We start from the raw sequence: 14,042 nt of genomic DNA on the forward strand, positions 1-14,042 counted from the left end.
GAAGCAGGATTTGAGCTATGCAATGGAGAGCTCTGACTCCTGGGGAAAAGCAGTCCAGGAAGCCAAGGAGAGCGAGTTTACACGAGAGACTACCTGGAGAGCATGGAGCACTGCCTCAGGATGGATGAGGAGCGACAGAAAAGGAGTGACCTTATGGGTTAGGATTAAGGAGGGAACAGGCAAGCTCCCACAGAAAGCTAAGCAGCTTGGCTTCAATGTTGTTGCAATTTTCTGCATTAAAATCTCACTAAGTATCACAGTATTTGATTTCAGAAAAAAATTAAATGGAAGGCAGAATCAGAGGTTTTGCCTTTTTTTTTTTTTTTCCCCCCCAGGAAGCAACAATCCTCCCCTGAGGAAGTATGCCAATCTTGAGCATATAATAATTTTAAAGACAGAAGAAACTTTTCTTTTTCAGTTTGATTTAGAAACCTGTAGTTTTGTAAATATCAGCACTAAACTATAAAGCTGTCAATGCATATAGTGATCTACAACACATTTACCATTGTTTATGACTGCAGTTTTTCAGTTATTTTCTAGAACTGCTTTTATCTTTCTATTTACATATTTTTTCAGCATTTTCAACACCAGAGAAAATTTCTGAGTATTTTGTTGTCTTTGCAGTTGTTTGTCAATAACAAAACTCCAATATAGTCACTTCCTTATTTATTTCAACTTTGGAGATACACATTTTCACAGAGCATTACTTAACTGTGCCTGGAAAAGAACACTCCATTACATTATTTGCTTACATTATGGTACTGAACACACTGAACACATTCTTTACACTCATGAACGAGATGGACATAGCTTTCAAATAGCTCTTTTTCTACCAACACATTTTTTTAAAACAATGAAGTATTTTTACATTAGAGAATCATAAAACTTTACTCAGCTGCTCCACAGACTGAAACTGAAGCAAATACTAGCGGGACTGCAACACGGTCTTCATCTCAAATGAATTATAGTAAGGACTATGCACTTAAATTACAGGAAATAATTTGAAAGCCTAAATATGATGGAAAAAAAGGACTACTTTTATACCTCAAACCAATGTAATTATGTATATTAATGTTAATTGATTCCCAATACTGAAGAGTACATTACCAACTTAGAGTGAGTTCTTGAGAAAAAAATCATTGCACCCTGCCTTTGGAGGCAAGCTTCTAACTTCTCCAGTTCTGTTTCCTCATAATTTGTTCAATTTCTCAAGTTTTCATTGTGCAATAAGAAAGACACAGGTTGTAGAACTTGCTCTGTAATTGATTACTCTATATTATCTGTTTAACTGATTTCAGGACCTTCCAGATCCAAATTATCTCCTTAAATTCCATATTTCATACTGTAATGCTAGAGACATCTAAATACCCTAGCTGATTATGAAAATTACTTCCTCTACGATAGTTCCTATTGATCCCAAAAAAAACGCCAGTGACATGACTTTTGAAGCATTTGGACTCCCATACTGAGCCCAGCTTCACTTTCCTAAGGCTAGGCTAGGCTAGAAGATTCCAGTTGGAAGGGACCTACAAGAATCATGAAGTTAAACTGTCTGATCAATTCTGGGCTAGCAAAAAACTAAAGCATGTTTTGGAGGGCATTGTCCAAATGCCAGCTAAACACTGAAATACTCAGGGCATCAACCACCTCTCTGGGAGGCCTGTTCTAGTGTTCAAACACTCTCTCAATAAAGAAATATCTCCTAATGTCAAGTCTGAACATCCTCTGGCACAGCTGTGAGCCCTTCCCATGTGTCCTGTCACCAGGTACCAGGGAGAAGAGATCAGCATCTCCCTCTCCCCTTCCCCTCCCCAGGAAGCTGCAGAGAGCAGTGAGGTCACCCCTCAGCCTCCTTTTCTCCAAAATGGACAAACCCAGACTCCTCATCTGCCCCTCACAGGACAGCCCTTCCAGCCCTTCCACCAGCTCCTCTGGGTGCATCCCAGTGCCTTCCTAAAGTGTGAAGCCCAGAACTGCTCTCAGTGCTCCAGGGAAGGCCTCATCAACACTAAATGCAGAGGATGATCCCTCTGTTGACTGCCTGGTTGTATTTGATGTACCCCAGAATGACACTTGTCACCCTGCTGACAGATGTGGAGCCTGTCGTTCACCAGCACCCCAGGTCCCTGCCTGCAGGGCTGCTCTCCAGCCACTCCACTCCCAATTTAGACTTTTAAATATTCCTATCTACAAAACAATTTTTATGCAAACTGCTGCCACTAAACTAGAATAGCTTTGACTGTTAGTTCTGTCTCTGGAAGCACACTCAGAAATTTAGTGAGTGACCAGCCTTACCATCACTCTGCAAATCAAGAGATGCAAGCACAATGGTCTCAACACAGGTTTTACAAGTACAAAATCACAAAGACAGAAAGGGACAAGATAGGATCTTCACATTCAATCTCAAAGATCTCTTTCCCTTTATGTCTTGCAATATTGTTACACGAATGTGCTTCTTAAACAAATAAAATCACCTACTCGATCTCTATTCAACCAGTTTCTGAGAAGAAGTTTCTCTCAAATATTACTTAACAAACTAATGACTGCAAACAACAAATAGTCTTCTAATGGGAAGAAAAAACCCCAAAACTATTTGTGTATATTTAAAGAGTTCAAATTTACAGAATACCACACCTAAAGTTCTGAGTTAAGAATTGGTTCACCAAAGCTATTGGCCTAACCTTAAGTAAGTAACATAGCACAAACAGAGCAAAAATTAATGTTCTATCTTTTGAACTGCTGTCAGATATTGTCAGGGTGATCTATTAAGCACCTCTAGCCAATTCTCTGGCCTGTGCCTGCTGGCCTGTGAGGAGAGCACATCCTGGGGCTGTATGTCTGTGTTAAGAGGAAACAGTATATCCAAGCTGGTCCCACACTCCACACGAAGTCACCATGATCTCTTTGCACACCCTGGGGTTTCTAGCTCTAGAAGCTTTATTTTACACAGAAGAAACAACAAACCCTTCCAAGCAAAAGCACTGGTAGTACATATCTGTTGAAACACTTACAGTAGAGCATTAATTTTAAATCTCTGCAGCCTGCTGACCTCTGTAAGACAGACCAGTTCAGCCAGTGTTACTTGTCTTGTCTTAACAATATGAGAGTTTCAGTCAAAACTAAGCTTAAGAAACATCCTACTATGAGTTTCCCTCAATACAGCAACAACTACAGGCAACACATGCCACTAGGAAATGTAGTTGTACAATAACAATTTTAAAGGCATCTCAGAATGAATGCACCAGCCACCTAATGAGTATTTCTAACCAACTGGCTATTACAAGTAATAACAGGACAATAATTTGATTTAATGAAAGCTTAACACCTTCCTTATTTATCACAGATGTGAGCTTATGCTGCTGTGAAACTTCAGTATGTACCACAGAAGTCACATCAATTCTGAAGTATTAAATCACCTGAGTAGCAGGGAAAACATTCTTTCAGCAGGAGCATTGTGGTATAATGTGGTAGGTGTACACTTCATATTCCTAGGTTCCTCTAAATCACAATGTTGTCAGTGGACACAAGCCTAGAGAAAACTGGTGCAATATTTTTTATGCTGCTGCATAAAATGAAATTACAATATGAAATACTTAGAATCAATGTATTTTTCCTTTAGTACTTATTTCAGGTCCACTATGTTACATAAGAGCACTTCAACGTGTTTTTCATATTGAATTAGGAATGAACTAGGAATAAGACTACAGTAAACACCTGTAATTAATGTATTTACACAAAAACTGTAATTTTTTCTAAAGAGTATGTTGTGTTAAAATTCAGTATGAACCTCCCAAAGCTACACTGGCTCTGTTCCAACTTGCAGTGTTTACTGATATACGAGCAACTATTTCACACTTCAACATCTAACGCCAAAATTAGCTACAAAAACAGATGCTAAATGTTATTAATGCATTTCAACCTTTTATAAAACCTGTAATGAACTGAGTAACTTATTGTTTCATATAATCATTATTTCCTTATTTATATAGCAGAAAGTAATGCATAATTCAAAAAACTCAAGGATGAAAATATTTGAGACCTCTGCCCCTACACACTGAACTACACTTAATAGAGATGCACAAACCTGCAGAAACGAAATTAATTGTGCAAACAGCAGACTTAAGTGGAAGCAGTTACTGGTCTAACCAAATGAGATTCAAAATGTAACAGAAATATCACACTTGATACTTACAGTTGTCCCACAGTCTCCATTTGGTATTCTTAATACATTATTCATTAAATTATTTCAGAAGATTTGTGAGTTTTTTACTGAAACCATGTTTTTTCCATCTGGCACAAATATTGGCTTGATGTGTTTTTTTACAGCAGCAACATCAACATGCCACATTCTAATCACCTTGTTACTCAGCATCACTGATTAGCACAGCCCTGTAAACTCAGAGTGGTGTACACTCTGAGACTGTTACTTTGGACTGCTATTTTAAGATGTTTGCCTTGTTTTTTTCTCAGTATCACATATCCAGAACATTTCACATGTGTGTCCATTCCACTATTAAAAAAATAATATAATAAGCTTTTGTCTTTTATTGCATGCCCTATGACTCCAATGTCCCAGTTCTGCAAAGGAACATGCTCTGCATTCCCAGTACACATACTTTGTGGAGTGTTTTAACAAAGCTTTTTAATCCAGAAGAGACTGTTGTATCCAATCTGTCCAGAGTCCCAAAAACCGAAGCATGCCTCATAAAAGAGACACTGGACTAGTTCAGCTTGCTGACTTTATCCTCTCTCAGCCTATTATCTCTTACCATACATTAAAAAATGTAAGAATGAATGAGTGGGGGAAAAAGGGCAGAGAACTATCATGCAAATAACTAACATCAACCAGACTGCCTGACACCTGGAGCCTTCATGCCCAAAAAAAAACCAACCAGACTGCATTTGTGATTCCCATGGTCATCACTGGTTCAGAAAGGAGCAGCTATGCATGACTTACTGGGGTAAAGGCTAGATAGTCACTTCTGATTGAGCCATCAGGCTCACCATAACTGGTGTCACCACTGTCACCAGACACTGGTGGCCATATCAAGGCAGAGTGCAACCCAGCCCAAGGTGGATGTGGCAGCCAAGGCTCAGTGGTGCTCCCTCTGCAACGCAACTGTCCCACTGCTCCCCTTGGTGCACAATCAGAAGCAGTGCTAGCAGAGGATTCCCCAGAACGGCTTCTGGGACACAATCTCAGACACTTTCACCTTCCTCCAGATCTGGACAGCACAAAGTATTCCACAGTGAAGCTCCTGCATTCCTTCAGAAACCAGTTCCCTTTTCTCCACTTAAAAAATACTCCAAAATTCCTACCACATGCTTCACCCATTGCCCAAACACTAACAAAACCTGTAACTAAGCAGTATGACTATTCAGTCCTTAACACTTATCATGTTTTCCAACAGTCCTCCTAGTATTTTCACCAAAAAATGAAAGCACCTGTAACCCTGCACAAGGGTGTCACTGAATCAAAGTGACTGCTCACTTTGCTGGAACAAAGTAGCACACAGAGAAATTCAAGTTCACTGGAGAATACTTCCTGATTCCAGAAAATCGTAACATCACTTTCTACTGTACAAACATTGCCAGCCTTTACCCTTATAAGTTAATATCCTCTACCATGTGTGTTTAGCCCAGAGCTTAATATCACTTTTAATAATAACTCAGCCCGAAAACTGGGGAGCAATTCTCTTCACAAGCTGAAGAACCAGTTGGACCTCTTTCACTAGCAGCTCTAACAAACCTACTCTCTCATCAGAAAGTGGCTTTGGTATTCCAAAACAAAGCAGAAAAAGTCACTACATTTCAAAATCACTACTCTTGCAAAACAGAGACATTTGTCAGACACTACTTAGTGTGATTTTCATTCCTTTCCTGGGCACCAGCAGGTGCTGCACAAATTTACATGTAACCCGTAGGAAAATGTTAAAATTGTATGTCCTAAGGAGAAGTTGTCCCTTATGGCTCCAGAGAGGCAAGGCCAGTCACTGTCTTACAGACTTGACTGCCAGAGGAGCAGACTCTGTTTAAAACAGTATTTTACATAAATGAAGCTGGATGGGCTATTTTAACACATTACTTGCAAGAGCTGGTGTCAAAAGATTTTCATTTTTTTGTTTAACAAAATGGCCTTCAGCTTATTTTCAATACTTGGTTATGTCCTCCCACTGTTCTGGTGAGCAGTGTTTCTTCTCTTTTTTCAATAATTCTTGAAAGCCTGAAAAACTGAACCAGTTTGTACATTAACAAAAGTAATACACCTTAATAGCACATAATCTGAATAAGCTTAGCTTACTGAATAAAGAATACCCTGGAATAATGAAGCATTGTAATTTTAAGACTTCCCTAAATTTTCACTTCACCAGTGAACCAGTTTGAAAACTGGTCCAAAAAAAAAAAAAAAAAGCTCAGAAATACCAAGACTTAAAAAAAATCAAGCAGCTCAGCTGACCTGCAGCTGATAAACTGTAGCAGCTCATCAACTGTACAAGCATTTGTAAACAGGAACAGGGCCTGGGATGCAGCAGGAGAGAAGCAATTCCGCAACTTTTGGGAGAAAAACATTTTTATGGGCATCAATGTTTTTCAAAACAGACTTACAGTAAGATTTTAGCAGAAATGAAATTAGGTATGAATTATAGTAAGGCAAACATTAGAAAAAAGCCTGAAAGAGAAGGTCAAACCACAGGACAAAAGTGTCTTAAAAACAATTTATGTTTGCTCTCTGTCTGAAGAAACATTAATTCAGTTAATCAAAACCACATCAAAACATCACAGCTGCTGACAGCCAAAACACTTCTTTATTCCAATGGGCAAGTTTGATGCTTCAGGAATAGAGAATGACCGGACTGGTAACAGGAAGAGAGGGTAAAACAGCCTAAAAATAACATATTAAGACCTGAACATCCTATTATATTTTCCATGATACATATTACATATTTCAATGTTAAGTAGTTACTTGAGAATAAACCAAGTAATCAAGTTAAGTTACACGGAACTGGGTGAAATTAACATCAAAGTATGCATTTTCATTTTTAAGTGTTTATGAAGTTCCATAAAAGAAAAAGATCAGTAAAAGTTCAACAGTGCTAAGCATAACTTCTTATCCCCTGGTGTTTTGTCCACATTTGAGACAAATCTGGAAAGAAACAATCTCTCCTCACTGAAATCTACTATTATTATACTAAAACAGAACGAAGAATATTAACTGTTATTTAGACACTCATGCAAAATCTTAAAGATGGATCTTGGAATTACACTTACATACTGCCATTCAGTCTACTTTCACTAAAGGAAGAAAAAAAAATCTTAGAAAGACATGTAAGAACCAGATATTTCAATACATAATAAAACAAAGGCTCTCTTTTATCTCATCATTCAAGCACAATTCAACAGGAATTCAAATCCATGTGGATTGAACACATCATTCCCTAAAAAAAAATCTCGGTGGGCAAATGACTTATTTTCTTCTTTTAGATGAGGTTGACAAAGGTTTGATGTGCTACACTGACAAGAACTGATGCTGATGCCACTAGCAACAATAGTAATTCACAGGCAAGGAGGCTGCAGCTGCAATGCAGCTGAGAAGAGAGTCCATCTGAGCAATTTTAGATTTCAAAAACACCCACTGAAGGAATAATACAAGAACTTAAAATAATCACCATTTACATTCTATGAATTTTTAAAAGATTATACCAAGCATACATGATGACAATCAGCCTGGCTTACTAAAGACACTAAATGAGCTTTTATGTTGCAATTGAGTAGCTCAAAATAAAAAAAAACAAAATTACCTTGTTTCATTGCAAGAGTTTTAGCAAGTTTGAAAATGGCAATAATAAATACACAAAATCAAGTCAATCATACCTTTAGCTACAGCTTCTTTATACTTTTCTTTGGCAGAGTTTACTTCTTTTATTAGTTGCCTGTAGCTAGATTTAAGTTTCTCTAGTTCTGTCTTTGTGACCTTTAAGAAAAGAGAAATTTAAAAAGCTTTAAAAATACTTATTCTCAACACATTAAAAAAATATAGCATTAGTAAAACAGAATTAACATAATTTATTATCCAAATTAAGGATGCTACACTTTCCACTGGCTTGAGAAAATCTTAATAGAATATTACATGGTGCAATTACACTGTGCAAATTACATGTTACAAATTACATGGTGCAAAATCAAAAATGCATGGATTAAATAAGATGCCTAAGACACAAATCCCCATTCACATCAATGTAATTAAAAATATATTTAGAAAATCCAGCTGATCATCAACAATATTCCATTTCAATTACAGTGCAAAAAAACCATCAAAAAGATGCTGAACGAATCATACTGGCTTAAAATTTCCTATGCATAGGCAGGAATTCCTTTAGAACCTAAAAAAAAGCAGAATTTTTAGACATTACTCTTCATACAGATGACTAAGGAACAGCAACTTGGCATTAAATAATCTATCAATTGTAATATTCAAACCCTTAAAAAGGAAAATCAAACCAATGATCAAAAAAGCCCAAACAAAAACCCAACAAATCAAATAAAATCCTCTACCATGAAACAGAGCACTGAACATAACATTTTTGGTCAGAAAATTAAAATAAAGTTTTCTCTTCTACCCACAGCATTCATTCAATGTATGACAAAAACTAGTGCACTGTTCAGAAATAATCCCAAATTATTAATTTGCAAAAGGAAGCCAGTAACAAACCAGCCATCAGAATACTAAAAAAAGGCTAGCATATATTGTAAAGAAAAACAAAAAATTCTGACCAATGAAAAGAAAAAAAAATCCAACAGAAAAATAAACTTCAATCGGAAAAACATGAAAGAGAAATTATTAACTAATTTTAACAGAAATACTTCTCTCAGTGAACGTGCAGAAAAAGAAGTTCATTCTACTGAAAAACTGCTACTCTTGCAGCTAGCAGGAAGAAGGCTGAAGATCACAATTTTCCCTTTTTTTCATCAGGCAAGGCCCAGATAACACTACTTGCACCCCCCAGAACATCTGAGAACTTGATTAAATTCCTTAAAGATCCAACAAAGTGCTCTCTACAACTTCTGATTTTGGGCCAACTGTGCAAAATTTAATTTGAAGGCAGAACCTTTGTTCCCCATCAATCACATATACTCATCTCATATTTCTACCCTCTGTAAATTATACACAACTGCTGTTTATACACCAACAGAGGCGATACGGGAGAAATAACTTTATGACAAATTCGTATTATAATGACATCACGACAAATTAGAAGAAGATGAAATTAGGAAGTAGTGATTACAATTAAGACCTAAATAACACAAACAGTTTCTTTTATAGAAAACTGAAAAATAAAACAGGGAACTAGCATTATGAAACCTTTATAATAATTGCATTATGGTAATTAGGTTGCATTTTTCCAACAGATAAAACCAACATCAAGAGCATGTCTGTTCGCACAGAACACTTAAGGAACTAAGATGGTAAAGGATTACTTTCAACTCAGTTTTAATTTCAAAAGGTCTTACCCACCTAATTAGCACAGTACTCTACTTTCTTCCCCTCAAATTTAATGAAGAAAGAAAATTGAATAATTTTAACTTGTTGAATAACATCTTAATGGAAACTAGAATAAAACTACAAGATACAAGTCCTATTACATTTGTGTAAAAGCCATGTTATTTACAGTCCTTAAAAATCTTCCCCGTAATATTCTTCACTGTAGAGATGTCTAGAATAAGAAAAGATGACATGCATTTCATCTAGACAATTTTTATGCCAGCTTATCCTAAAAGTAAGAGCTACACAGACACTGATGTCCACTGATGTTATTTGCATACTAACCTAGGATATAATTGACATTTTACCTCTGTGTGTAGCAAAAGCAGAAATAAGACCACAGAACATGAGAAGTATTTTGAATTTTGGGGAAACATTCTGAAAGTGCTCCAGGTACACAAAACCTTGAACATCAGCTAACAGTAGGAGAACACTAGTCAAATACCTCTTTGCAAAATCAGGAAGGGGAAAAAAGGAAAACAAACCCAAAAAAACTGAAATCAAAGAACGAAGCAAGCCTAATCAGCAGGATACAAAATACTTTGATGGCTATGCAGCCCATAATTAAATAAAGTCAATATGGTTTATAATAACCATTTGGTGAGTGCTCAATATGCATTACGGTTTTTTGGAAAAGTCTTATAAAATAAGACATTTTTATTAAAGGTTTTAGCAGAGTTTGGCCTAATAACACAAAACAAAACATTGCATAGTCTCTTTGCAAAGTATACCTGGGCTTCCAGCAGTCTTACTCCTTTCAGCCTCTTTCTTAATTTTTTCTCTTTCTGAAATTCTTTATAACTTCTATTATTTCTAACACATGCTACCAGTTTCTCCTCTTCTTCCATTCTGACTTTTTTGAGACACCAATTCATAAGTAGCAGCAAGTGATTATTTGGCTTGAAATTTTATCAGATAATGACAGCCTACTGACCATGCATCAAAAAATATGTCTCCCTAGTCCCTGCTTGGCAAAGATGGCAAGATTCTAACATATTACGGAAGCAATCTTGTAAGAGTCAACATATTTAACTTAAAATAGTCTTAGTTTAAGCACAGAATAGCTCTAAGTTCTTCTCATAACTGGCCCAAGAATCTTTTACTCATCAATCTGTGACAGTGTTACTGCTTTAGTCAGCTGTTACATTTTAATTATTCTACTTCAAATCCCAAATTCCCTGCTGGAAGAAAGAAGAAATAGTGCTTCTCCTTCCCTTAGCAGACATTTCAGACGACCACTCTGATTTTTGATATCTGTAGCTAAATTGCCCCAGATCATCTGAATGAAACTGATTTCTGTCAACTTTACTGACAAGACACAGCATTTTGAACACAAGCAAGACAACAGATATGTTATGGAAAACACTCTGAAGAGTTTCACCTGCAGTCTTAATGTTTGATTTACACCTGCTTTATATTTTAAAATAGGCACTAGAACTCTGTCCCCATCCAAAAGAGTCTGGACTGCCAAGTGCACTCATTAACAAAAGTTTACAGTGCCCTGGTCCCATGAATGTCTAGAGTGGAATTAAAATAGGAAAAGAGACAGCATAGAGAAATGTCACATAATAATTATCCTCTACTAGAAGAGCATTTCCAGTGCTATCTATCCACAGAAATTCACGTGGGAGAAACTTCTCCATCTTTGCCTTGTCAGCTAGAAGGAAAGAAAAACTGTAGGAAATTATTAAAATTTAAACTAAGCATTCTACATATCACCCTCTACACTTTTACCACAGCATGAACAAAACCAAAAAAAAATCTACTCTTAAGTTAATAGTTTTAAACATAGAGAATTATAATCAACTTATCAAGCACAGATAAATAAAATACCTTGTACATCTCTGCTTCAATTTGTTGATGAACACCTACGAAACTCTTCTTAACTTGCTGCTTATCTTTGATCATCATTGTAAGCCTATGCAAGGGCCCAGAATTAAGATCCTCTGCATGTGTCTTCATTATTTTGCTCAGCTGTTCTGTTTGCTGTACCACGAGCAACCAAGACTGTAAAAAAGCCAGTACAAAAAGCACTCATTTATTTCAGCTTACAAATAATCAAACAATGAATAAGATTGAATAAGAATGAAATTAATAAGAACTGGAAGAAGAATCATTGCTTAAAAAAATTCAGCAAAAGAATTAATTTTAAGCTTACCCAAATGTATTTGAATATCTTCCTGAAACAGCAAAATCATGCCTCAATCTTACTCATAAAATCATAAAAAAGCAAAAGAGACAGAAATACAATATTGAATGTTCACCCTTCAGCATTGTCTAGTATTTCTGAACACCAAAGAATGCATTGCAGCCTTATTTTTTTTAAAATATACCCCCAACACACCTAAGAACCAAGTTCCTATATCTTTTGTCCTCCAGTTTCCCCCCACAGTTGCTCTGCCCAAGCTGACTTCTACCTTTGTCTGAATACCCGACAGTAATATGCATTTGAAGGGTGGTGGTTAAAGAGGACACCACGACATCAGCTGCTTCACACAGCAGCATCAGTCAGGCCACCAGTACCAAAGCACAAACAGACACAACACTCATCTGTCACTGTAACCCTCCATCCTTCTGTACCCTTGCTTTAATGGCTTTCCTTGGACATCTGTCAGTTTCCAGGACAGCTTAATGTGATGTGTGTGTCTTTGAATACAGATACACATCTACAGATATCCCAGACACAAATGTGAAATTAAACTTCAGTTCAAATAAAAGCCTTGGTTACCCTCAAGATTGGTGTCACATAGTGTATTCTTTAAAGATAACTCTCTGACAGTGAAGGCTGTGCTATAGCTAGGATTTCAGTGTCTGCATGCCACAGAACTACAAGGTTTTGAAGGCAGCTAGCATATGAATTTTATTGGCATTTATCTTACTCTTACTAAAACAGTAATCAGCCTGAGATAAGAACTTTAGAAAATTAATTTGTTTGTTAGCTTTGGGGTTTCTTTATATCCTGTATACGAACACATATACCAAATACTTCTATCTCTATATGACAATGTTGCAACAGAAACTGGATCCTAGAGAACAAAACAAAAGACAATTGACTCCCCAGTATAGTGGACTACCTTTAACATTTCCTCCAGCTTGTAAATATCCCACGGACTGGCACAGAGTTATCTAGATTGCTTAAAGTGCAGTGTTATAAAATGTCAAGGCTCAAAGCTTTCCTGCTATGGCTGGAGACTATTTCAGCATGCAAAGCTGCATAGGATAAAACAGGATTGAACACCTGCATGAGAAGAGTGGGCAGAAGAGTTTTGTTTGTTTTGTGGTTATGGAAGACTTCATAAAAGTGCTCTCAGAGGTGAAAATGTAGTCAGAGTCATCCATTTTCCATAAGGTTGATTCATTAATGATGATACAACTACTGTTTTAATCCTGAAAAATCACACCAAAAGTATTTTTCAATAGTACAGGTATTATAAGGAAATGCTTAGTTTATAATTCACCAAATGAGCTTAAATAAGCCAGAAACACAGCAATTACTTCCCTTTCTATTAAATAAATAATTTGCATAGTTCCCTGTTCTTCATATCATTCTTTCCATCAGGAAAGGATAAAAGCAATGTTTCCACAGGGAAATGTCAGTCAAGCAGGATTTCTGTGCTTTGTATGATTGTAATTTATTATTTTAAATTAGGAGAAAGTAAAGTAAAAATGCCTCAATAATAGAGATTTATATGGAACAAAAAAGCTGGGTGGGAACAGCAGAAAAGCTAAAGCATTTCCTTCCACAAAAAAATTATCACAATCCAACAACTGCAGTAAGATACATTATTGTTTGGTTTAACACTGCTTTTCAGACATATACACACACAACAGAGCAGTCTTAAAAACACGTCTTTTCAGCATTACCAGTTGTTCCAGTTTGTTGTCTCCACATGAAAAAAAACAGAAGACAGATTTTTCCAAACACCATTTCTCTCTAAGTACTCACTCTTACTGTACACTTAGAGAACAAAACAAAACAACCACAACAACAAAATCAAACAAACAAAACCCATGAAAAATTAAACAGCCTGCTATTGGGTTTGAATACCACAAAATACCAACTAATACCACAATACCAAACACAGGTATTTTGCATCTTAGAAGATGTAAGAAACTAGACTCATGTCCCATAATATTTGTATCATTCTTTGGTTCTGTAAAATGCCAGGAAGAGAGAAAAAATCACAAGAGAGTAAAATAAATTAGAATAAGATCAGTAAATTAATCAATAATTCAGGCTTTTTAACTGCCACAACCAGTAAGATAATGTGTCAGTACACAACTTCAAAATCTAAGGTGTCAGTGAAATTTTAAGGCAAGCTGAAACAAAAGATCTGCCAGACCATATGAATATTTTTGCTGTTATATAAAAATGTAGAAATCAGAGATGCAACTTAATGAAAAATTACACCTCCTTAAGAGAAAAAAAAAGGGAATGAAAATGATGCTGAAGGACAACTTGAGTGCCTCTGTTCAAAACAAAATTTAAAACGTGACATGC

At 36.3% G+C, this 14,042-nt stretch overlaps 1 protein-coding gene across 2 annotated transcripts in view; it reads right to left on the reverse strand.

Annotated features, from left to right (window-relative positions):
- The window catches only part of FER (FER tyrosine kinase), a 157,254-nt gene that overhangs the window by 124,706 nt on the left and 18,506 nt on the right, over positions 1 to 14,042 (reverse strand). For both annotated transcript variants that reach the window (XM_088054103.1, XM_088054104.1), the window contains exons 4-5: positions 11,375 to 11,548; positions 7,873 to 7,972 (exon numbers count right to left, since the gene is read on the reverse strand). In XM_088054103.1, coding sequence (XP_087910229.1) covers positions 7,873 to 7,972; positions 11,375 to 11,548 — 274 coding nt within the window. The remainder of the gene's footprint in view (positions 1 to 7,872; positions 7,973 to 11,374; positions 11,549 to 14,042) is intronic.

This window comes from Pseudopodoces humilis, chromosome 4 (genome assembly GCF_049639895.1).
Source record: "Pseudopodoces humilis isolate 2021_Gansu_Grassland_sample_001 chromosome 4, ASM4963989v1, whole genome shotgun sequence".
NCBI lineage: Eukaryota > Metazoa > Chordata > Aves > Passeriformes > Paridae > Pseudopodoces > Pseudopodoces humilis.